Source organism: Geotrypetes seraphini, chromosome 6, assembly GCF_902459505.1.
Source record: "Geotrypetes seraphini chromosome 6, aGeoSer1.1, whole genome shotgun sequence".
Lineage (NCBI taxonomy): Eukaryota > Metazoa > Chordata > Amphibia > Gymnophiona > Dermophiidae > Geotrypetes > Geotrypetes seraphini.
The window spans coordinates 136,204,658-136,229,257 of NC_047089.1; the positions used below are offsets into that span (position 1 = coordinate 136,204,658).

The following is a 24,600-nucleotide window of genomic DNA, read 5'->3' on the forward strand; positions in this document are numbered from 1 at the left end:
GGCAAGATCACAACATATGGGCCAGGGTTGCCTCTGTATGTCTATATTTATGACATGTTGCTTCCACTCTGAGCTTTGGTGAGACATAAAACTGTAGTAAAGTCTTGTATTGCGTTTCTCAAAAGTATATGTAGGTTTTTAAAGAAAGTAGTTTTTTTTACAGTGGATAATTAATGGGTGTCCTCTGGAAAAGTATGTTTCAGGTCTCTAGATCAAGTTTCAAGTATTATTAAAATTTGATAAAAACGCTTTTATAATAAATTCAAAGCGGTGTACATTAAAAATTTTTATCACATAAAGACATACTAAGGACAAAATACAGACGTCATACTTGAAATGGGAGGGAGAAAAGGGTAGAACTAAAATTTTGAAGAAAAGGTACAATTAAGGAAAAAACATTAGGGAGGGAGATTCTATTTGTTAAAGCTTGCTTATTCTTCAGGATTACAGAATTAATGGTGGAGCTAAAAATACGTTGATTTAATGCTAAGCCAGTTCCCGAAAGCATCAGTGAAAAGGAAGCTTTTTAATGAGCGCTTAAGCCATTCTAGTACTGTTTCTTCCCAGAGGTATATAGGTAAGTGATTCCATTGCTGGGATGCCGTTACCGATGTCTGTAACTATAGATACTGAATTGAAGCAGCCTTGTCTTTTAAGTATCTCCTATTATGGAACCTAAGAGGCACTTTTATCTGGGAGTCCAGAGTGTACACTGTAGACAACAATTCTTGTCTATTTGAATTAAGATCAAATGATGGCAGCTGTGTGACATAGTGTCGGAGCTGGAGATAGGTAAACAAATCTTTTTGTGGAAGCCAAAATTCCTCTTTAAGGGATGGAAAGGATTTGATATTCCTATCCTCCTACCTTTGTTGTCTGATGATTTAATGAGTCTTTGGTTGCACTTTCATCTTCTGACTGCGCATCCAATATTTTTCCCTTCTTTCAGCCTCCTGTATGCTTCCTCTCCTCCAGACCTCATTCCATCCTGCAACTTTTTCTTCCTCTCCCCCTGCCCCCTCCCCTTTCTTTCTTTCTCCCTGCCCCCTTCTTTCTTTTTGTCTTTCTCTCTCCATGCCCCCTTTCTTTCTTTCTAGATGCTCCCTTTCTATCTGTCTGTCTCTCTCTCTCTCCATACCCCCTTTCTTTCTGTCTGTATTTCTCTCTCAATATCCCCTTTCTTTCTTTCTGTTTCCCTTATTTCTTTCTTTCTCCCTGCCCTCCCCCAAGCCACCACCACCACAATTGGGAAACAGGCCCCCAAGGCACCGCCACCAAGTTCTGCTCTCCCTGCTTCCCGATGCCAGAGGATGCAGTAGTGCCGGGCAGAGCAGCCTTCTCCACCCGACGTCAATTCTAATGTCGGAGAGGAAGTTCCAGGCCAGCCAGGCAGCGATTGGCTGGCCTGGAACTTCCTCTCCGATGTCAGAATTGACGTCGGGTGGAGAAGGCTGCTTGGCCCGGCGCTTCTGCATCCTCTTTACCGTGTCAGGAAGCAGGTAGAACGTGAAGGCAATGCGAGTATCACAGAGCCTGGGATGGCTCTGTGATCGACTTGCGTTGCCTTCGCGATCTACTGGTCAATCGCGATCGACCTTTTGAGCATCCCTGGCCTAGGATGTTAAATACTTCTAACTCTTCTTGTTGCATCTTGTGGGGCCACCGCCATTCCCTATGCTCCCTGGCTTCTTGGGTCACCATGGATCCTGGATACTTCACCGGTCCTACCACTGGTCATCATGTTTGAGGCCTCATTGGTCACGCCAAGCTCTACTGGGCTCTCCAGCTACTCCTCCTTCCAGTCCCCTTCCGCACATGCCCTGAGGACTCTTCTAGTCCCTAAGCTGTTCTATCAGGTCCTCTGCTGGTCATCAAGCTTGAGCCCACTCTGGACTCCAAGCTCTACCAGACAGGCCGGTCTATCAGGCTTACCAAGGGTTAGGCTGAAGCTAGCATTCCTCTACTTGAGGGTTGCCTTGCTCCCGAAAGAGCTTTTGCTTTTCTCAGCTTTTTGCTCTGAAACTGTCTTTTTCAGCACCTTACTTCACTTGTGGTGAGTGAACAGCTCCCAAGTGTCTTTGCAAGATCTCTATGCAAATTTCTTTCCTTTTCTTTCCTGTTTAAATGGAGTTCTTTTCATAAATTTGATTGAGTTGTATTGTAAACTGCTTTGATCCTTTTTGGCTGTATTTGCGGTATATAAAGATTTCAATAAACATAAACAAATAAGCTCCACACACCACTGCTCAGGCTCCTTCTGTAGGCTCGTGACAGGAAATCAACCCTGTCACACTATCTTTTGCAGACTATGGTCTTTTCCTCCAAGAATTTGTCCTCAGCTATGCTGGGTTCGGTAAAAGATTGTTGTGGTCGGTATGCACTTTTCTTCTATCAGCAGAACTTAAATCATTTCAGGATTGGTGCTTTATCATATTCATAATCTGTTCTTAAATTCTGAGAGGTAACTAATCTGTTTTTAAATTCTGAGGGGTAACTGTCCTTGAAAAGGCTTCCTTTCATGCCCTGTTTAATGTGTATAATTTTCTGTGTTAGGCTGAAGAAAACACATAACTGAATGTCTGTATTTTTTGGTAACTATATGTAATTTTTTCTTCATCTGACAGGACTGGATGCGGGGCAGGTGGGCTTGGCATTATCCTATGCTATCACTCTCATGGGGACATTCCAGTGGGGAGTTAGGCAAAGTGCCGAAGTTGAAAATCTGGTAAAAAAAATTTATATGCAAATATTTAATCATTTCAAGTCCTTTGCTATTGAATAACTTGAAAGCAACTTTGGATACAAACTAGATATGATGTTTGTTTTTCTGCAAGGCAACTAAACTAATAAAACCAAAAAGCTTGTTTGTTTACAGTTATTGAGGATCAGAACATGGTATTCAATAGTTTTTAAGCATCAGAGTGACATGTGGCATGACATAAAACCAAAAAGGTGGATTGTGACATTTGAGTGAAATTGGGGTATAATTGCAATATACTGTAAGTACACTTTATAAAATACTCCTCTACTCACAAATCTACTTGTCCAAAGTGTATCACACATACTGTGGGAAAGTAAAAACAAATGTCACTCTTAAACAGTTATACATCTGGTTATAAGTATTATACCTTATCTCACATTATATTACATTGTGTGGACCTTAGCAATATTTGTGTTTTTTAAAATTTGATTTAATTTAATATAATTTAAATATTTTTAAACCACTTAACCATTCTTCTAGCTTAAGAAAGGAGTCAGCATGATCATTAAAAGGTTACAAAAAAAACTATAATGGCACAGGATTTTCCTATACTTGCAAAATAAAAGAATAGATCCTTATTTACAATCACAAAGAGCAGTGTTCTTCAACCTTTTGACACCTATGGACCGGCGGAAATTAAATAATTATTTTGTAGACCGGCACCGGTCCATGAACCGGCAGATGAAGAACACTGGGCTAAGTCATGCCCATCTCCACTCAATCTCCGCCCTATACCCCGCCTCCATAATAGTACTAATTATAACACCATTTTTTCCATTCGTTTTTGATATATATACACAATATAATTGTATTAACAACACATAATGGTTAACCACAAAATTAAAATACACAAAGCACATTGTATACTTTTTAACATTCATTCCTACCAGAAAACAGATAACCCCATGCAAATGCAGGACCAAAAACTAAAAGCACTAATATTTACAAACAAATCCTAAGATGCAAGACTCTGCAAGCAGTACAAACCCAGAGGAAAAGAAACAAATGCATTTCTTCCTGAACAGACAAATCAGTCACTAAATAAAAAAAAATAAAAGCATTTCCCTTACCGTTGTTGTCTCTCTCCCTCCATGTGCCTTGCCTTCTGGCCTGCCACCCAGTGTTATCTTTGGGCCAGTCCACTGTGCGATCAACGCGGCGTCTTTGAGCTGGCTCCCTGAGTGCTGCATTGCACAAAGCTGTGGGCAGCGGCTCCTCACGCGCTTCCCATGCCATCTGGAAGCCTTCCCTATGATGTTGCGACGCTTTGGAATTTAGCACCTAACCACCTAAGAGAGGAGACATCTTTAAATACCTTTAAGATCAGCTTAAAAACATTTTTGTTCAAAGATGCTTTTGGACTATAATCATCCTTTTAAGGACGTTTTAGGCGTTTCTTGATGCACTTTATTTTGAACGACTGTTGGATATTTTGTCTTCTCCCCTACCCCCTTACATTCCTCCCGTCTCCCTCCTTTTTTTTATACATTGTAGTTCCTTATTGTCTCTGTCGTGTAGGTGTATTGTTGTATTTTTAAAAATTATGACATTGTACCCTGTTCATTTGATTTTGTATTTTATGTATTTTGTATGTATTTTACCTTTGTAAATTGCCGTGTAGTTTGATTAGGCAGTATAACAAATTTTAATAAACTTGAAACTTGAGAATGAAGTGGAGAAGAAAACCTCAGTCCAGTTCAAATGAGCACCTAAAGAAATAGGATCTCAAAATCTCAGCCAATACAATCATAGATCCAGAAAAACTCACAGTGCACCAATAATTATACCAACAACCCCTCCCCCCCCGGGTAAAATACATAAATAAACAAAGATTTTCAAAAACTGTTTTATACTTATGGAAAACAAGTCAGAGGGCAGAGGAAGAGGTTCCAAGTGCAAGCTGTCTTCAGCTTGAATACCTCATTAAGGAAGTAAAGGAACTGAGAGAGGAGGTAGGAAGACTTGAGAAGCATCCATGAGAATGAGAGGTACATCGATTAAAATGGTTCATGAGGGGTCAAAGATTTCCAGCAGTGGGGAAGAAAAGGCTGTGCTGAGGGAAGACAGCTGGAATCAGATTACGGAACTCTGCCTGCCCTTGAACTGAAGAACTGGCATGCTGCCCTTGAAGTGGAGGAGATGTGAACATACCAGGAAGAGGAAGGACCAAGGCTTGAAATTGCTGGATCCATGATCACTAGGAGCTGTAAGGTAGTGGTGGTTAGTGATGCCCTTCTGAGGGGTACAGAAGCATCCATCTGCAGATTAGACATGATGTCTCAGGAGGATGCTATGTCTGCCTGGTGCCAAAATCCAAGATGTTACAGAAAGATTGCCAAGAATCATCAAGCCTGATGACTATTATCCAATGCTGTTCATCCACATTGGAACTAATGATACTGCCAGGTACCCCTGCAAACATATCAAAAGTGACTTCTTGGCTCTGGGAGAGAAGGTGAAGCAGTCAGGTGCGCAGGTGGTATTCTCGTCCATCCTCCCTATCGAGGGTAAGGACCAGATCATAGAAGCACGTATCCTGGAAATGAATACGTGGCTATGTGGATGGTGTCATCAAGAGAATTTTGGCGTCCTGGATCATGGGATGATTTTCCAAGGGCTGCTGAGCAGGGATGGTATATATCTATCAAAGAAGGGAAGAAGTGTCTTCGGTGGCAGGCTAGCTAATCTACTGAAGAGGGCTTTAAACTAGAAGTGATGGGGCAGGGGGATCAAAGCCCCCGGGTGAGTATAAGCCATCAGGTAAGTAAATCACTGGATACCTTTACATGGATGGGAAAAGGGGGCAATGTCTGGAAAGAAGTATATTGTGACAAATCTAGCTCTCCTCCTAGCTTTGGTTCAGGAAGAGCAGTAAGCCCCTATGCAGGAGAGCTGACCTGGTTGGCTCTGCCGAGTATGAAAACGCTGACTTCTCTTGCACTGACATTAATGAGCCAGACAGTCAGGGCCGGATTTAGATAAAAGAGGCCCTAGGCTATTCCACTTATGATGCCCTTTCACATCCCATTTTTAAGTTTGTAAATTACATGAGAGATAATAAAATACATCATTACTGTGATATATATCAATATGTTAAATGAAACATGTTGTTATTGGTACTAACCTTTATAAAAAATGTGACACGGATAATAAATAAAAAAAAGTCGAGAACACTTATTTGGACATTTATTCCAGCACCATATATAGTACTTGTAACAATAACTAATCAAACATAACACACAACATTGCCCCTTCCTATGTCCATAGTGCCCCCAGTGCATCCTTCCTTACCTCACCCCCCTTCCGATGCCCGCTTGCCTCCCATCCCCCTTCCATTGAACACCCCCCCACGCCATCCTGCCTGCCTGCCTTCCATTAAACCCCCCCCCCCCCCCTCTGATGCCAGCCTGCCTGCCTCCTATCCCCCTTCCACTGAAACCCCCCACCCCACCCCACCCCCCGATGCCAGTCTGGGCCGCCCTGTCCTGATGGATCCATGTTTTGCCTCTCTCCCTGCGGAGCTGGCCTTTGCCCAGCTGTTTCCGGACTGACGTCTTTCCCTCCCTGATCCTCCTCCCAGGGCGAGAAAAAGAATGGGAGAAGCCGAGTTGGCGCCCCGTTGCGGCTGGAGCCGGTTCCGATCCCGAAACATAGAATTTCTCCTTATTTTCGGTTCAGTGTTTTAGTGTTCACTGTTTTTAGAATAGTGTAATTTTAATTTTGCTAACAATTTGAATGTAGGCCCCTCTTGATCTTGAGGCCCTAGGCTGAAGCCTAGTTAGCCTATAGGAAAATCCGGCCCTGCAGACAGTGACTGCCAGGGAGAGTCCAGGCCAGTGGCAGGTTATGCTACCAAGCCTGCTATTAGCTTACAAAAGAACTCAGGAGCCAGGAAACTACAGCTCCCAGAAAGCCAGAGTACTATCAGGAAGCTGTCACATAAGCAGACACAGCTGCAGAGGGAGCTTTCTCCCTTTCCCCTCTTCAGTGCAGGGAGGGACGGCTTGGAGCCTGTTAAAACGAGGCAGCTGAGACCCAGAGAGGGAGAGGAGCAAAGAAGCTGGGAACGTGATCCTGAGAGGCAGCATGACTTCGCTCCCTGGCTGAATGCTAATGAGCTGGGAGAAGAGTGTGAGATGGTGGACCTTTCTGAGGAGTCTGATCCCACCATTGAGAAGCAGTTGGAGGTCTGGGAACCTATGGATATTAGTATGCCCAGTGTGCCTAGTGAGAGGTTAGAAGTTATGGACACAAGCTGAAAAGTGGGAAGATTTTTGATACTTTCTCTTACCTGTGTTTTTTTGGTGAACTCCTGAGACTGAGTTTATGTTTTGGGTACAGCAGAATTGTCTGACTTTCTGTGCTAACCTCTGAAGCATTCTGTTGCATTGTTTTTGCTTTAAACTGCTTGAACATTTAACTACGGAGCCTTTTCCTTACGCTCCTCTCCACACAGCTGGAAACTCATTAGCTACTGATAAGCTACTGCAGGGAACGTCAGCCATGGAAGAGCTCCATGTGTGTAAGTTCCTTAGCTGCAGTCAGCCAATGCCAGAGTTTCCTAGCGTTAGCAGTTTACCTTTGAGCTTATGAAAAGTTTATTTTCCCAAGCTACAAGAACTGGGTGTATTTTTCTTTACTGCTCTTTCCCAGGAAAGAGAGCATTGATTCAAGTTTCAAGTTTAATAAAATTTTGATTTGATCACAAAATCTTACTTCAGTGCGATTTACAAAAAAATGTTGCAAATTAGGGTGACATAAAAACGAATAACATTTTACTAAGACAATGATTTACACAACTATATATCAACCAAACACGAGGAAAAAAATAAAATGGATTAAATACAATTATAAAGTAAATATAACAGGGTAGGAATTTGAAACAAAAGGAAGAGTAAAAGTTACCTGCTCGATTTTGATGAACTTACCCTTTACCCATTAAGGCTGGTGAAGAGGACTGATTGGTAAAGACTGAAGTCCAGCCATAATTTTGGTTTTGTGTTTCTTTTTCTTTTGGACTTTGAAAATAAGAGCCATTCTGATGTTTGTGCAACCAGTGTGGCCAGGATGGCCCAACATTGCATGTTTTGGTTTGTGCACCAATGTATTGGGAAATATTACAGTCTTCTAAGAATCTCTGAACAACCTGACTCTGGGTCAGGAATAAAAAGTCTATTTGCATTCTTTGCCTTTTCTGTGTAAGTGAATTCCTTGCCTGTTTTCACTGTGGTTATTTTTACTTGCTGTTTTCACCCTAGGCTGACACATAAGGCACCAGAAGGATTCCCTAGTTGAAGGGAACACGCTAGGAATAGTGTTGGTCGCTGTGGCCCAGGCTCGCTGCGCGTTTCAGGAGCCTGCGGGTTGCGACAATGCTCGAAGTATGGTAAACAAAATTCTGAATCTAGAAACTGTGATGGAAGAAGATGAGTTGGATATAGTGGTGATCACAGAGACATGGTTCACTGAGAACCATGACTGGGATGTACTCTAGTTATACCGGGCTATAATCTGTTCAGGAAAGACAGGGTAGGAAGAAAAGGAGCCAAACTCCTAGCCAAACTCTCAGAAATCGGAATAACAGGGACTGTACTGAAATGGTTCACAGACTTCTACAAAATCGCGAATACACGGTCAAAAAGCAAGAAGCATACTCCAACCCTTGGAAGGCATTCTGTGGTGTCCCACAAGGCTCCCCATTATCCCCTATCCTATTCAATTTATTCATGAGCTTACTGGGACACATCAAAATAGAAGACGAAACTGTACTATCTTATGCCGATGACATCCTCCTTCTCATCCCCATAACCAATAACCATCCTAACATTGCTGAAAAAATCTCAAATAATATAGATAAAATCCAAACATGGGCAACGAACAACAAGATGAAATTGAACGCCACCAAGACCAAAGCCATTGGTTTCCACACCGCTCAACCTCACTCTTTCATCAGGCATCACTCTCATAATGGAAAAATCCACCAAGTTACTCGGCTGCATCTTAGACGACATTCTCACAATGGAACCACAAATCTCTAACCACAAGAAAAAACCATCTACACTATGCATCAACTGTGTCTCTACTGTTTGGTTAACATCAAGAAGAATCCTTAACAGAATTCAATTAAACCTGCCATCTACAAAATACCTCCACTACAAGCAAATTTTCCACTCTGATAACCTATCTGGGTATAAAAACCTGGAATGACCTCCTAGAAGCAATCGGGAAAGAGACAAACTACACCGCATTCAGGAAAACCTGAAGTCCCACCTCTGACATTTAACTGTTTCAGCTTCTGTATTGCACCCCCTACTTCTAGGGCCTCCCCTTACTTCTTCCATGTTCCCCCCCCCCTCTAATTTCTCTTTTCCTCTTTGATCTGTCACCTTGAGCTTGTATAGGTTTATGCGACTCACAAATGGAAGATTAGATTAGATTATATGTTAAAGTTATATTAAAGCCACACAATTGCAGGATCTGTAAGGGAAAGAAGAGGCAATGTGGATCAATTTGGAAAGAGGGAATGGTAAATATATTTACATTGGTGTGATATACAGCCCTCTACTGACGGAAGAAGAGGACAGAGATTTAATAGTAGACATTCAGAATATATCTACAAAAGGGGAAGTTTTACTAATAGGTAATTTTAACGTGTCAGATGTTGATTGGGATATCCCTGTTGCGAGGTCTTCTAAAAGTAGGGAGATCCTGGATTCTCTTCAAGCAGAACTGTTCTAGCATTTGGTAATGGAACCCATGTGGGATGGAGGTTATACTGGACTTAGTGCTTACAAACAAGGAAAGTGTTTCTGATGTTACAGTGGGTGATCATCTTGCATCCAGTGATCGCTGCATGGTACGGTTTAATATTAAGACTGGTATAGAGAGGACTCATTCAAAAGTAAAGGTTCTAGACTTATTAGAAAAAACTAACTTTGGATGGGGGATTGCATCAAGGAATTGTTTGGATGGGAATGTCTGGAAGGAGTAGAAATGCAGTGGGCAAAACTGAAAGGAGTTATTGTGAGGGCAACAAATCTTTTTCTGAGGCAAGTAAGAAAAAGTAGGAGGGAAAGAAGGCCGCTTTGGTTCTCAAAAGTAGTAACTGAGAAGATAAGGAATAAGAGGTTAGCTTTCATAAACTACAAAATATCGCAGAAAAAGGAAGACAGGCAAAAATATCTGGAAACGTTAAGAGAGGCTGATCAAGTAGTCAGTAAACCAAAGATGCAAATGGAAGAAAAAAATAGCTGACATGGTAAAATGGGGAGACAAGACCTTTTTTTTTTTTTACATTACATTACATTACATTAGTGATTTCTATTCCGCTTGTGTCTTGCGGTTCTAAGCGGATTACAAATTAGAAGATATCTGGACATTACTGAGAGAATTATATAACAGTGATTCTTGTACATTACATAATATAGTTGAGAAATTACATATAAAGATTTAAGTACTTACAGGATACAGTGGAGAAAAACAATATGTTCGGGTAATAGAAGAAGATTACCTAACATTGAAGGAAAAAGTTTGTTGGATACTTGTGGTAGATGCTTTTAGATATATCAATGATAGGAAGAAGTGCAAAAGTGGCATTGAGAGACTCAAAAGTGAAGGGGAAGAATATGTAGAAACTGATAAAGAAAAGGCTGAATGGCTTAACAAATATTTCTGTTCTGTGTTCACGGCTGAAGATCCGGGAGCGGGACCACAGAAGGCAAATGCAAATAGGGTTCATAAGAACATAAGAATAGCCTTACTGGGTTAGACCAATGGTCCATCAAGCCCAGTAGCCCGTTCTCAGGGTGGCCAATCCAGGTCCTTAGTACCTGGCCAAAACCAAAAGAGTAGCAACATTCCATGCTACTGATCCAGGGCAAGCAGTGGCTTCCCCCTTTTATCATCTTGGTTGCTCTTCTTTGAACCTTTTATAGTGCTGCTATATCTTTCTTGAGATAAGGAAACCAGAATTGAATGGAACACTCTAGGTGAAGTAGCACCATGGAGCGATACAGGGGGCATTATAACAATCTTAGTCTTGTTAACCATCCCTTTTTTAATAATTCCTAGCATCCGTTTTGCTTTTTTGGAAATACTTTTTTACAGAAAGGGTGGTAGAATTATCTAAGGAAATTCTTTTTTACAGAAAGGGTGGTAGATGCGTGGAACAGTCTCCCAGAAAAAGAGGTGGAGACAGAGACTGTGTCTGAATTGAAGAAGGCGTGGGATAGGCACATGGTGTCTCTCAGAGAGAGGAAAAGATAATGGTTATTGTGGCAGACTAGATGGGCCATTTGGCCTTTATCTGCCATCATGTTTCTATGTTTTCAAGTCTATAAAAACTCAGTATAATAAAATCAATTGTGCAGTTATCTTATCTTCTATAAAGTGTGCAGTTATTCCACATGGAAATCCAGTACTACAGGTTATTCAGAAATCAGCAGTTCTCACTCCCAAAGCCATTCTCATATAATTTGCAAATAGCTGTTGTTTCTACCTTTTTTTTCCCCTCCACTGCCATGTTATGTCTTAACATCATTTATTATCTTTTCTTTATTTTAAATGTAAGCCACTTGTAGTTTTTATGATAGGCAGGAAATCAAGCCTGAAATAAACTTGGAAACTTGGATACACCTTTGGTGAACGTAGGTATACAGGTAAGGAACTATATAACTGAGGGCCAATACCATCAATACTTCGTTTAGTCACGATATTAGGTTAAACTTCTTAATTGGAGGAAGGGTGACTTTGCAGTCATCCTCAGAGTGTTACCTTTGTCTGGGGCATAGCAAGACAATCAAGAGACCATGTAAAATTAGTTTTGCATGGCAACTAACTCTAAGGTACCTCACAACATATTTTTGGCAGTATAGTGTTGTCAAGAAGTGAATTAAATGATGTGACAAGCAACTCAAGAATTAAATATAGTTTAAATAGTAAGAAAAAGTAGCTGCATGTTGGATGGTAGTTTTTTCCACATTGCTGGTGTAGAAATGGTCTGCTTTATGCAAACGGTAGAGAAAAGACTGAATAATTAGGTTGTTTTGCGTGTTCATACTTGCATAATAAATTGATGTAAACAAGACATTTGTAAGCAGCACAAAATGTTTTTTGCTTGATGTGGCTGTTTACTAGAAAGAAAAAATACTGTCTAACTTCAAAAAATAAGTGACTGTTTTGCCTTAGGGCCTCTTCTAGCAAACTGCGCTAGCAGTTTGTAGTGCGGTAAGCTGCGCTGAATGGCCTGTGCTGCTCCCGATGCTCATAGAGTTCCTGTGTGTGGAGTGCCTGGGTGCAGAGCACTGCGCTGAGTCATGTCCCCGTTGTGCGACTTTACAACCACTGGCTCTTCGTTGACGGGTGGCCAAGATTCTACAACTCTTTGGCCCCATGGAACCTGCGGGACTGGCCTTGAGCTCGGCCTCGACGCCCATGTTGGGCGCCTCGGCCTCAAAGTCCCCGTCGGCCTAGAAGGCTCCGGCCTCGGCCCCTCCTGCTACTACGGCTTCGGGTAAGTCTCCTCTTCTCTCCTCAGGTATGCCAGCGAAGAAGCCTACCTCGGAGTCTCATGTTAGCTCCGCCAAGTCGGTGTCTTCGAGACATCAATCTAAGCGTGCCTCCTCACATAGGGAATACTCTTCCTCAAGGTCGCCCCCGAAGGAGCACACTGCTGCACCTCCGACCCACCTACCTTTGATCTCGGTGCCTATATTCGAGGATATGTATAAGGCTATTATTACCACACAATTTTCCTCGGTGGTAAGCCTACTAGTCCCGACTTCAACGCCTTTGACCTCGGTCTCGATCCAGTCGCGGTTTGACCAGCCTGAGCGTCCCCTCGTCTCTCAAGGCCTCAACCGTAAGACTCGTCAGATTCCCTCGAGTGAGTCTTCCTTCCCTGAGTCACCGGTGACTTTTCGGGGGTCCAGGCTGGGGGCCACTTTTTCCCCCGCTACTGCGGTGAGGCTCGCCTCTTCTAAATGGCCCCGATCTTCTCCGCCCTGTTGGGGCAGGTCTCCGACCTCGAAACTGTCCAGACACATGCTGAGGCTCCGGCTTACTATTCCAGGGAAGTTTCTCCCTCTTTCTCGGCTGCACTCTGGTCTCGGTCGGAGTCTCCCCCGGAAGATGAATCTTCTTCTCGGACCTCCTCCTTTTCTCGTTTCATCTCTCACATGGGCAGAACTTTAAACTTAGATCTTCAAGCCAACTCCCGTTTTACCCAGGAATGCCTGGCGGAAATGGGAGTTGACAATATGCCTCGCGAGGCACTTCGCCTTCCTATGCATCAGGTTCTCTGGCAGACGTTTCTCCGGAACCTGGAGATACCATATGCTGTCACGGCTATTCCCTCCAAGTTGGAGTCCTTTTACCGGACTATCCCGATTAAAGGGTTTGAAAGTGCTCAGCTTTCCCACCAATCCTTGGTGGTTGAGTCTTCCTTGAAGAAGTCTAACCCCTCAAATGTTTATGCTGCCGTCCCTCCGGGCAGAGAGGGCCGTACGATGGCCAAATTTGGTTGCCACCTTTATCAGAATTTGATGATGGCGAACCGTGTCCTTAACTACAATTTCATCTTCACGTCCTGTCTCTGGTTCTGTATAAATGCCCTCTGCTCATTCCGGGAGGTCGTGCCAGAGCTTCGGCGTCAGAAGTTTCATCTCCTCAAGGAGAACCTCTCCCAACTCTGCCTGTATATGTTTCAGGCCTCTTACGACGCCTTCAAATTGTCCTCGAGAATCACAGCCTTTGCGATCGCCATGCGTCGCCTCGCTTGTGGATATGGATCAAAAATCTACAGGATCGCCTTGCCATTCTCCCATGTGTGGGTCATGAGCTCTTTGATGATTCCATCGAGGCGGCCATGAAGCGCCTCTCAGACCACGAGCGGTCCTTTGCGTCTCTGGTGAAACTTAAATCTAAAGCCTATCCGGCTCGCCAATATAAAATTCCTCTCCGGAGGTATCCACAAAAATCCACTCTTGCTTTTTCTAGGCCTCCTTCGAAACGGCCCCTGCAGCAGCAGCAACGTCAACCTAAAACTCAGCCGCCAGCCCCTGCGAAGACCGGGCCGTCCTTTTGACAATTCCAGTCCGAGCCTTCGGGCTCCCTTTCTCTCGGAGCCTTCCCCCCTCCCCATCGGGGGATTCTCCATCATTTCTATACCCAGTGGGAGAGTCTTACTACTGACAGTTGGGTCTTGTCTATCATCTGGGAGGGGTACTCCCTCCACTTCAGTCGCGTACCCCCGGACTTGCCTCCAAGAGAGTTTCCTTCTGCTGAGTTTCAGCTTCCCCTCCTCCTACAGGAAGCTCAGGCTCTTCTTCACCTTCGGGCGGTCGAGGAGGTTCCCCTGGAGCAGTGGAACTCCAGATTTTATTCCCGGTACTTTCTGGTACCCAAGAAGACGGGGGATCTGCGTCCGATCTTGGACCTCCATACTCTGAATAAATTTCTGGTCCGGGAACGATTCAGAATGCTCACCCTTCCCACGTTGTATCCCCTCTTGGATGAGGGGGACTGGCTGTGCTCACTGGACCTCAAGGAGGCGTACACGCACATTCCGATACATCCGGCCTCTCGCTGGTATTTGAGATTACAGGTGGGGAATCTCCATCTCCAGTATCGTGTTCTTCCTTTCGGCCTTGCGCCCTCTCTCTGAGGGTTTTCACGAAATGTCTGGTTGTGGTGGCTGTGGCCCTGCACCTTCGCGGCCTGCAGGTGTTTCCCTACCTCGACGACTGGTTAATCAAAGCGTCTTCTCGCAATGAAGCCCTGCGAGCGACAAGTCAGACCATCTTGCTCCTTCAGAGTCTCGGCTTTGAGGTGACCTTTCCCAAGTCTCACCTCTGCCCGACCCAGTCTTTTGAGTTCATCGGAGCAGTCATGGACACGGTTCGTCTCCACTCCTTCTTGCCTCACCCTCGTTATGAGGCCCTAATCCGTTTGTGCCGAAGGGTGACCCATCTGCCCTCGGAGCCGGCTCGGCTCATGATGGTCCTCCTAGATCACATGGCCTCCATGGTTCACGTGACTCCTTTTGCCAGACTTCACCTCCGTGCTCCTCAATGGACTCTGGCGTCCCAATGGAACCAGGATCGTGATTCTTTCTCCCAACGCATTGTCATGACTCCTTTGTTGAAGAGGTCTCTCCATTGGTGGATGCTCTCTTCCAATCTCTCTAGAGGCAAAAGGTCCTCACGACGGACTCGTCGACCTATGCTTGGGGGGTTCATCTGGACGGTCTGTGGTCCCGTGCCGACCGCCTGTGTCACATCAATCTTCTGGAGCTTCGAGCGATTTTCCTCGCTCTGAAGGCCTTTTGTCACCTGCTTCGCGACCGAGTGGTGCTAGTTCGCACAGACAACTAGGTCGCCATGAATTATATCAACAAACAGGGGGGCACGGGGTCCAGGTACCTGTGCCAGGAGGCAATGCGGCTCTGGGATTGGGCCATCCACCGCAACATTTTCCTTCGAGCTGCCTACATTCAGGGCCAGCGAAACTGTCTAGCAGACAAGTTGAGTCGTCTTCTGCAGCCTCACGAGTGGTCCCTCCATTCCGTGACCCTGCATCAGGTGTTCGCTCGTTGGGGGACTCCGAACGTCGATCTGTTCACATTCCCCCTCAATCACAAGTTGCCCTGCTTCTGCTCCAGGGTTTACACTCCTCTCAGGATCAAGGCGGATGCCTTCCTTCTGGATTGGACGAACGAGTTCCTGTATGCGTTCCCTCCATTCCCTCTGATTCTGAAGACTCTCGTCAAACTCAAGTCTTCGCATGCCACCATGATTCTGATAGCTCCTCGGTGGCTCTGACAACCTTGGCTCTCCCTTCTGTTGCAACTCAGTTCCAGGGAGCCTCTTCCTCTGCCTATTTTTCCTTCTCTGCTTACACAGAGTCAGGGTTCTCTGCTTCATCCCAACCTCCAGCCTCTGCACTTAACAGCTTGGTTCCTCGAGACTTAATGCCCTCGTTCCAGTTCTCCCAGCCTGTGCTGGATGTCCTGGAGGCGTCTCGGAAGGAGTCCACTCACCAATGTTACCATCAGAAGTGGACCCGCTTTTCTTCCTGGTGTGCTACTCGGCAGCTGGAGCCGCTGTGTGCCTCCTTGTCAGCTGTCCTGGATTATCTGTTACACTTGTCTGGCACTGGGCTCAAATCCTCTTCGGTTCAAGTCCACCTTAGTGCCATTGCTGCTTTTCATCAGCCGATTGACGGGAAGCCTATCTCTGTTCATCCTGTGGTTTCCCGCTTCATGAAAGGACTTTTCCACGTTCATCCGCCCCTGAAACCTCCTCCGGTGGTTTGGGATCTTAACGTGGTCTGTGCTCAATTGATGAAACCCCCGTTCGAGCCGCTAGCGCGGGCTCACTTAAAGTATCTTATTTGGAAAGTTGTGTTTCTTATTGCTCTCACTTCTGCCCGTCGGGTCAGTGAGCTTCAAGCCTTGGTAGCGGACCCACCTTTCACTGTCTTCCACCCTGATAAGGTGGTTCTCTGTACCCATCCTAAGTTCTTGCCTAAGATTGTTTCTGATTTTCACATTCAACCAATCTATTGTCCTGTGTTTTTTCCGAAGCCCCATTCTCACCCTGGGGAAGTGGCTCTACATTCTCTTAATTGTAAGCGTGCGCTGGCCTTCTACTTGAAGCGCACCGCTCCTCATCGTTCTGCTCTCCAGCTGTTCCTTTCTTTCGATCCTAATCGCTTAGGTCGTTCTGTCTCTAAGCGGACCATTTCTAACTGGTTGGCTGCTTGTATTTCTTTCTGTATGCTCAGGCTGGTCTCTCCCTGCCAGGTCAAGTCACAGGCCACAAGGTCAGGGAGATGGCAGTGTCTGTTGCTTTCCTCCGCTCCACTCCCATTGAGGAAATCTGTAAGGCTTCCACTTGGTCCTCGGTTCATACGTTCACCTCTCACTACTGTCTGGATGCTTTCTCCAGGCATGATGGCCACTTTGGCCAGTCAGTTTTGCAACATCTATTCTCTTAAATTGCCAACTCTCCCTCCATCCCTTTCTGGTTAGCTTGGAGGTCACCCACATGTAGAGAATATAATGCCTGCTTGTCCTGGGATAAAGCACAGTTACTTACCGTAACGGGTATTATCCAGGGACAGCAGGCAGATATTCTCGCAACCCACCCACCTCCCCGTGGTTGGCTTCTTTGCTTGCTATCTTAACTGATGACATGCTGAGGAGACGCATGCCCTAGGCAGGGTGGGAGGGGCACGCACGCGGGCCAATCGCAAGCCTGAAGGTCTTCGAGCAAGTCTGCTTGCGAAAACGTCCGCTAGGGGGCTCAGTTGGTGACGTCACCCACATATAGAGAATATCTGCCTGCTGTCCCTGGATAACACCCGTTACGGTAAGTAACTGTGCTTTCTGCCTTAAGAGGGAAGAATTAATAACCCCTTCCTTTATAAAGCTGCACTAGCTTTTATAGCGCCGGTTGCAACAGTAACAGCTTGGACGCTCATAAGAATTCTATGAGTGTCGGAGCTGTTACCACGGTGGCTGGTGCTAAAAAAGCTAGTGTGGGGGTAAATGAGAGCCATAGTGCAAACTGAATTTTTAAAATGAAGAACATTAAAAAAAAAAAAGAGAAATTCTGTTAAAATTTATAATAATAAAATATACAAAGAAATGCCTTATTTTAACAAGTTGTCCTTAAAGATAAACAGCAAATATGTTTTCATATATTGGACAAGAGAAGCAACATATGAGTGTAATTTTATAAAACTTTTAAAACATAAAATACCTCTTATATAAAATTAAGTCATGCTTAAAAGTTTGTTCAGTGCAAGTAGATGTGTATGTATCGAGTAAGCATGCTCAGGAGTTCAGTTGGAGCACGAGGAGAGTTTTGATTTACATCTATTGTTTACACACTAAGGACAGGAGTGAGTAAATTGTGCACTGAATGTTCTTTGCTGCTCCGACATTCATAGGAATTCTGACTGTTGGAGCAATACAGAGCATTCAGTGCGCCGGCCGGCGCTAAAATCCTCTTGAACAGTTTTGCAAAAGGTGGGGTAATTTAGGATTCCAATTATAAAATTACCCTCTATAAGGGCAGTTTTATAGACTGGAAACTAACATTTATGTACTCTTGCGCATGTAAATTTTTACAGTATGGGCATGTATGCGCATATGTGCGCACTTACATGCTTGTATGCCAGTGTGCTGCCTAAGCACTATTATAGAAATATTTGACCATCTTTCATAACATTTATTTGTAAGGGGCATACACATGGGCAGAGCATGGGTGAGACATAGACGGGGTTCCCACTTAACACATGTAATGTACTGAATACAAAGTTACATGTATCTCTGCTGTATTTAGACACTGGCTCTTATGTCAGCTCTATGGCCAGTGTAAGTGTAGGTGACTTAATGTTAGGCATTCTGATTCTGGATTATGCTAATACTCTACAATGGAACAAAGGCACCTATGTTCTGTTATAGAAAAAGCTCCTTCCATACAGCCAAGGGGTTCCTTAATGGAGATGCCCTGTTCCAGAATTGCCTGCTGTTTGTGTGGCCCTTTTACATGTAGATCCCAAGGCTCAGATTCTATAAAAGATGCCTAAAGTTAGGCGCCAAACTTAATTTATAAAACTTAATTGGTGCTGATAACGAGCTTAATTGGCTTAAATTAAAATCAATTACTTCTAGGCACCTACCAGAAAATGAGCATGGTTCCGAGATTTCCTTACATCCCGCACTTATCAAGTACGCTTTAACTACAATCTATCTGAAACCTGGAGTAATCCATCTGGCGTTCCGCAGGGGTCTCCACTGTCCCCACTGCTTTCAATGTTTACATGTCATCACTAGGTGCGCATTTGTCCCAACTGGGGATAAAATTATTTAGTTACGCAGATGACTTCACAATCATTATCCCATTCACGACCTCTCTCTCCGAAGTCACTCCTATGGCAATAGAAGTACTAAATGTGATGGAACAATGGATGACTGAATTTAGCTTGAAACTAAACTCAGAAAAAACAAAATTCTTCGTAGCCTCGCCATACCCACTTGACACTAAAACATCGCTGCGGATCAACAAACTTAGTTACCCTATCCAATCTACTATGAAGGTATTGGGTGTAATACTAGACCAGGGCCTAACCATGAAAGACCAGGTAGACTGGTCAGAAAGGATTTTTTTACTCTCTGGAACCTTCGGTCCATTAGAGCATATTTTGATGCTTCATCATTCAGAATTCTGGTACTGAGCCATCATTCAGAATTCTTATACTGAGCCAACTTGACTATTGTAATATAGCCTATCTGGCAATTTCCCAGAAGAACTTGCAACGATTACAACTGGTGCAAAATGCTGCGATCAGTATAATTTTGGGTCTGAAGAAGTTCGACCATATAACTCCTTCTTACCAACTCCTGCATTGGCTGCTGATGGAGGCACGTGTGAAGTTTAAATTAGGATGTTTCTGCTTCAAGGTACTTTTCGGCCTAGCCCCCAGATATATAACTGACCTTTTCTCTTTCTCAACCAATCGACTTAAGAGAAGCTCAAACTTGAATTTTGTTTCTCCACCGGTTAAAGGATGTAAATTTAAAAGACATCATCAACATCTCTTCTCTTATCAGGCAGCATTATGGGGTAAAGATCTGAAACAATTACTCATGCTTGCGAATACTTATGGGGAATTTAGGAGACACCTAAAAACATATTTGGTCCTAAAGTACTTAGGCAGCTACACTGAACAATCTTTCCCCACAATATCTGACCGCTAAATCTTAACTCTGTTAGTACTACTCAATCTGTAACTTTTTAATCATTGTAAACCGCATAGAACTTCACAGTCCTGTGGTATATAAACTGTTATTGTTATTATTAATAAAGTTAGATGCTGGACAGATTGTGAGCATGTTTTGCATGTAGGCACCTAAATTGGACAAGAGGCACTGGTATTTAGGCCAAGAAAACCCTGGCATAAATAGGGGGTGCCTAAGGTTTTGATGCCTACTGGCGCCTTAATCTAATTTAGACGCCACTAGGTGCGATTCTATGAACAGTGCCTAACTCATGATTGACATGCGCTACTCAAATGCGCCGTGTTCCTTGGCACCTATGTTTTAGGTGCTGTTTATAGAATCGGGGCCCAAATCTCGACCTAAACTTGGTTTTCTGTCCTGTCTTACCTTATATCCTGTCTGCATTCAATAATTTGTTATGCTTGGATTGCCACTACCATGGTGCAATATGTGGATTAACCTACCTTTCTCTTTGCAGACATAGCCTGGAATAACTGTGGCTGTGATGAAATGCTTCCTTTGGATATAAGATTTTGCTCATTATTTATGTAAACACTTTCCAGATGATTTCAGCAGAGAGAGTTTTGGAGTATACACAACTTGAAAAAGAAGCACGCTGGGTGTCGCAAAAACGTCCACCAGTAGACTGGCCAAGTCAAGGGGTGATAGTGTTTGAAAATGTCAGTTTCACATACAGCTTGGATGGACCTCTGGTCTTAAAGCACTTGACCACTCTCATCAGATCAAAAGAAAAGGTAGATTTGCACACCTTTGAAACGTGTTCAAAGTATTTTGTAAGATTTGAGAAGCTTATGCTTGCATTTCAGCTTTATAATTTGCTCTCCAACATTAAATCAAGTCAGTGTCTCACAATTCAGAATTACAAAAGAATTATTGTGCCGCCCCACAAAAATGAAAAAGATCAGATATTTATGACAAGGTGACACTTCTGACACAAGGTGAATTTGACTAATGAGTGATTATAAGTGCTGCCTTTGAGAACTGTCCTGCAAGTGAAGTTCAGGATTTTTTTGTGTGAGAAGAGTGCAGGACATGGTTATATGACATATATCATTAAGGTGATTAACAAAAGTAACAGTAAAGTTGCATAGTATGAGTAGGGTTAAAGGGATGTCATTTGCTAACAGTTAAGAAACTGATATTTACTTGTTCTAAAAATATCTTCTGCTTATTATTTATGTGCTGGGGTAATTGGAGCACCATCTTCAAACTCTTGTATATGTCTGTATATAATACAGCAGACAGTTTTGAATTTGCCTGTTTTCCTTTAACTCTGAATTTACCCTACAGCAGGGGTGTCAAACTCAGGCCCGTGGGCCAAATTTGGCCCAAAGGGTAATTAGATTTGGCCCTCTGTTCCTTCCCTCCCTCCAGCCTGGCTTCCCAGTCTTGCATTAAAGCAGCCTGCAGAGGATTGCTGGTCGGCTGTAGCGATCCTAGCAGGCTGCCGTAGCCTCAGTAGCACGTTCCCTCTGCCATGGTCAGAGAAGGGGCGGGACCGCGGCAGAGGGAACGTGCTGAAGAGGCCAACGGCAGCCTGCTAAGATCACTACACCCAATTGGGATTGAGGGAGTGAAGGAACAGAGGGCCATATCTCGGGCCAACAGGAAAGATGCCAGACCTCCGGGGGAGGGAAGGGAAATAGAAGGGGATGACAGAGATGGAAGAAAGGAGAAAGAAGGAGACTCTGGCAAGTGAGTTGTCAGAAGACAGCCAGAGCCTGGGACCAACATGATTTGAATAATGACCAGACAACAAAAGGTAGAAAAAATAATTTTATTTTCTGTTTTGTGATTACAATATGAGATTTGAAATGTGTATCCTGCCAGAGATGGTGTTAGACAGCAAGCGTGAACTAGGACCTAAAAGAGAGAGGAAAAGTCTTTTTTATTTATTTTGTTTACATCACAGAGCCGTCGTGGGGTTGGAGAGGTTGTAACCCTATACTTATACTAAAACTAAGGGGTCTTTTTACAAAGGCGCGATAGCGGTTTGACGTGCAGAATACCGCGCATTAAATCGCCTGCCACGCTAGTACCTGACGCCTCCATTGACGAGGCGTTAGGATTTTAGGCTGCCACGGGGGCTAGCACATGATGAAATGTCCGACACGCTAACTCCCATAGCGCGCCTTGATAAAAGGAGCCCTAAGGGGTCCTTTTATTAAGATGTGCATTTAGCGCATGCTAAATCATTTTAAAAAAAAAAAAAAATTAAAATTTTTTATTTTTTATTAAGATACTTAGGGGTCCTTTTATTAAGGTACGTTAACTGATTTAGCATGCGCTAAATGCACACCTTAATAATAGGACCCCTAAGTATTTTAATAAAAAATTCGGCCTATGTTTTAACCTTATTTGATTGAGTTTGACACCCCTGCCCTACAGGATTGTCATCTTTTGTCTCCCATACACTGTCCTCAGTCAGAGGTCAGAGATATGGATGTGCTATTTTCACTGGTATGTGTGCCATTCTGTTTCTAATGCTCTGGCAGTATATTTTGGTCTGTTTGATACTGTAGTATCTGGGGATTGGGGGGTGTCACCCAAATAAAAGTATCACTCAGGTATTTAATACAAAATGAGTGGGATAATCAATTCTAAGAATAAATTGTTTATAGGATAGCAATAGACTGTTTTGTAATCTTTTGTACTTGTACATGATGGGTTAGCTTTTGTGTGGTATTTGTAGCTTGAGAATGTAGCTTAACACCAGAAAGATTCTATTTCTTTCTTCGTTCAAGGTGAACCTTCCTAGCTCTGAAAATATTTTTTTTTAAATTGAGGTTGATATTCAAAGTGGTTTCTCGTATCTGTCCTAGCATTAGATTACTTTTGAAGAACTAAAGAAGTCTCTAGGATAGATAGGGGGAAATGTTAACTGTTGAACAGTTTGAAGATCATTCCACATGCATGACCTATGTGAGAGGTAGCAACAAGGGAGTCACAGCTGAAGAAAAGCCATTTAATTTATCAAAGAGCATTTGAAAGGAAACAATTAATGGACTCTCTGAGACCAAAGTGGAAATGTTTGGTCTTAGTGCTTAAGTGACCTGTGTTATAAAACAAATGTGGCAGACCATCCTGCTAACATTATCCTTACAGTAAAATTTGGTGGGTGGCAGCATTATGTTGTGCTTTGAAGAATCAGGGCCAGGAGGTTTGTGAAAAGTGAGAGATGGACAATGCAAATTACAGATAGATCCAAGAGGAAACACTGGTCCTATCTGCCACAGACCTGAGACTGGGGAAAGATTCATCTTTTATGAGGACAATGATCCTAAACACAAAGCACCAGAAACAGTGAAATGGCTCAGCAAAATGAAAGTGAATGCCCTTGAGCTGACCATGCTAAGCCCACATGTAATCCAGTAGAAGATCAGTGAAAATACTGGCTGTCATCTTTGACAATAAACTCTCATTTAAGCCCAAATTGATACTGTTGTTTGCAAGTCCTTCAATCCACTTCCTCCTCCCCTCTCCATATCCTTTTGTTAACCATTAAGATTTCCCATATTGATTACCATAATTCGCTTTAGGCTGGCTTTCCTCTCCATTCTAAGAAACACCTCCAGTTTATCTAGTCCACCTCTGTCAAACTCCTCTACTGTGCACGTTGTTTTGGTCTTGTCGCATCCCTCTTACTCGAACACTGACTTCTGTCTTTTCCTGCATTCAAAATTTTTGAGCTAGTCTTTAAAGGCCACCTCCCATTTACACCTGCTTATATCAACAACTTCCTGATCCATATGTCCTTGTCCACTCTGCTTTCTTCCAGCAACAACCTTATTTATTTTATTAGGATTTATTTACCGCCTCTTTGAAGAAATTCACTCAAGGCGGTGTACAGCAAAAATAAGTCAAACATAAGCAATAGACAGTTACAGCAGTAAAAATATTCAAATTATAATACAAAGGTTTGCATAGTATGCTACATTGCAATGTCAACGCAATACGTGATAACACAAAACATTCTAATAGACATCATAGGGTGTGAGCAAAGATGGAGTGTATAGATAAGATAGCATAGCAGAAGTTAGAAAATAAGGGGATTAATTTGAAGAAAGTTGCACATGAGGTCAGAATGGTATTTGAAATTATCTCAGCTAGGGTAGGAGTGGATTGAGAGGTCCTGCTATGGTATATGTAGTCGGTCTCATTCCTTGATTGTGAGACAAGTAAGTTAGTTCTTCTCACACTTTCCTCTCTTCACCTCATAATTTTTCAGTACCTGGAAGACTGTGCTTCACTCGGGAAAGTGGGGTGAGTGATTATGATGAGGTTATTGTTCAGGATGTCTTTTTTGTAGCTATTTGAAGTGGTGTACTTTTTGATGTTGTTGGGGTAACTAGCAGTGGTTTATTTATAGTTGACCAATAGCCTACAGCGTGAGGCGGGAGCAGTAGCCACAGAGCTACAAACAGTCTTGCTTATACAGTGGAACCTTGGTTTACGAGCATAATTCATTCCAGAAGCATGCTCGTAAACCAAATTGCTCATATATCAAAGTGAGTTTCCCCATAGGAAGTAAGGGAAGCTCGCTTGATTGGTTCCCCCCTGAGGCCATCAGTGCTGCTCCACCCCCCCCCCCCGAGAACTGACATTGCTCCCCCCGCCCTCCCGCCCAAACAGAAGCCTTATCCCATCTTGCACCAGAACGCAGCCCACAGGAAGTGCTGGTGCATGAAGATCCTTCCTGGTGCCTGGGCCTTGAGCATCTGCACATGCTCAAGGCCTTCTGTCTCTCGCTCTCTCTGAGATCTCCGAGAATCTCATAGAGAACGAGATAACATGTGGGCATATGCACAAAAATGTTTTCCTAGACTATCAATATCCTTTCTTCCTGCTGAAGAACATTTTGTGTTAACTAAAAGTTTAACTGCTGAAGATCATATGCTAAACTTTTGAATAGCCATAGGGTTCATCTTTCAAAGCACATCAAGCAATATTATAGTGGAGCATGGGTTATACTCTGAAAAGGAGAAACTTATCAAATCCAGTAGCTGTCTTATTTACCAAAGTGTTAGAAGCC

The 24,600-nt window shown here is 43.5% G+C and overlaps 1 protein-coding gene across 13 annotated transcripts in view; it reads left to right on the top strand.

The window, feature by feature from the left end:
* The window catches only part of ABCC4 (ATP binding cassette subfamily C member 4), a 627,262-nt gene that overhangs the window by 460,795 nt on the left and 141,867 nt on the right, over positions 1-24,600 (top strand). For 12 of the 13 annotated variants that reach the window (XR_004539971.1, XM_033950379.1, XM_033950382.1 and 9 more), the window contains 2 exons: positions 2,625-2,725; positions 20,111-20,302. Coding sequence is in view for 12 of the 13 variants with exons in the window: in XM_033950379.1 (XP_033806270.1) it covers positions 2,625-2,725; positions 20,111-20,302 (293 nt within the window). In the remaining variant the exon portion in view is untranslated. Of the gene's footprint in view, positions 1-2,624; positions 2,726-20,025; positions 20,303-24,600 lie in introns of those variants that run through there. The other variant, XM_033950391.1, reaches the window with a different exon arrangement.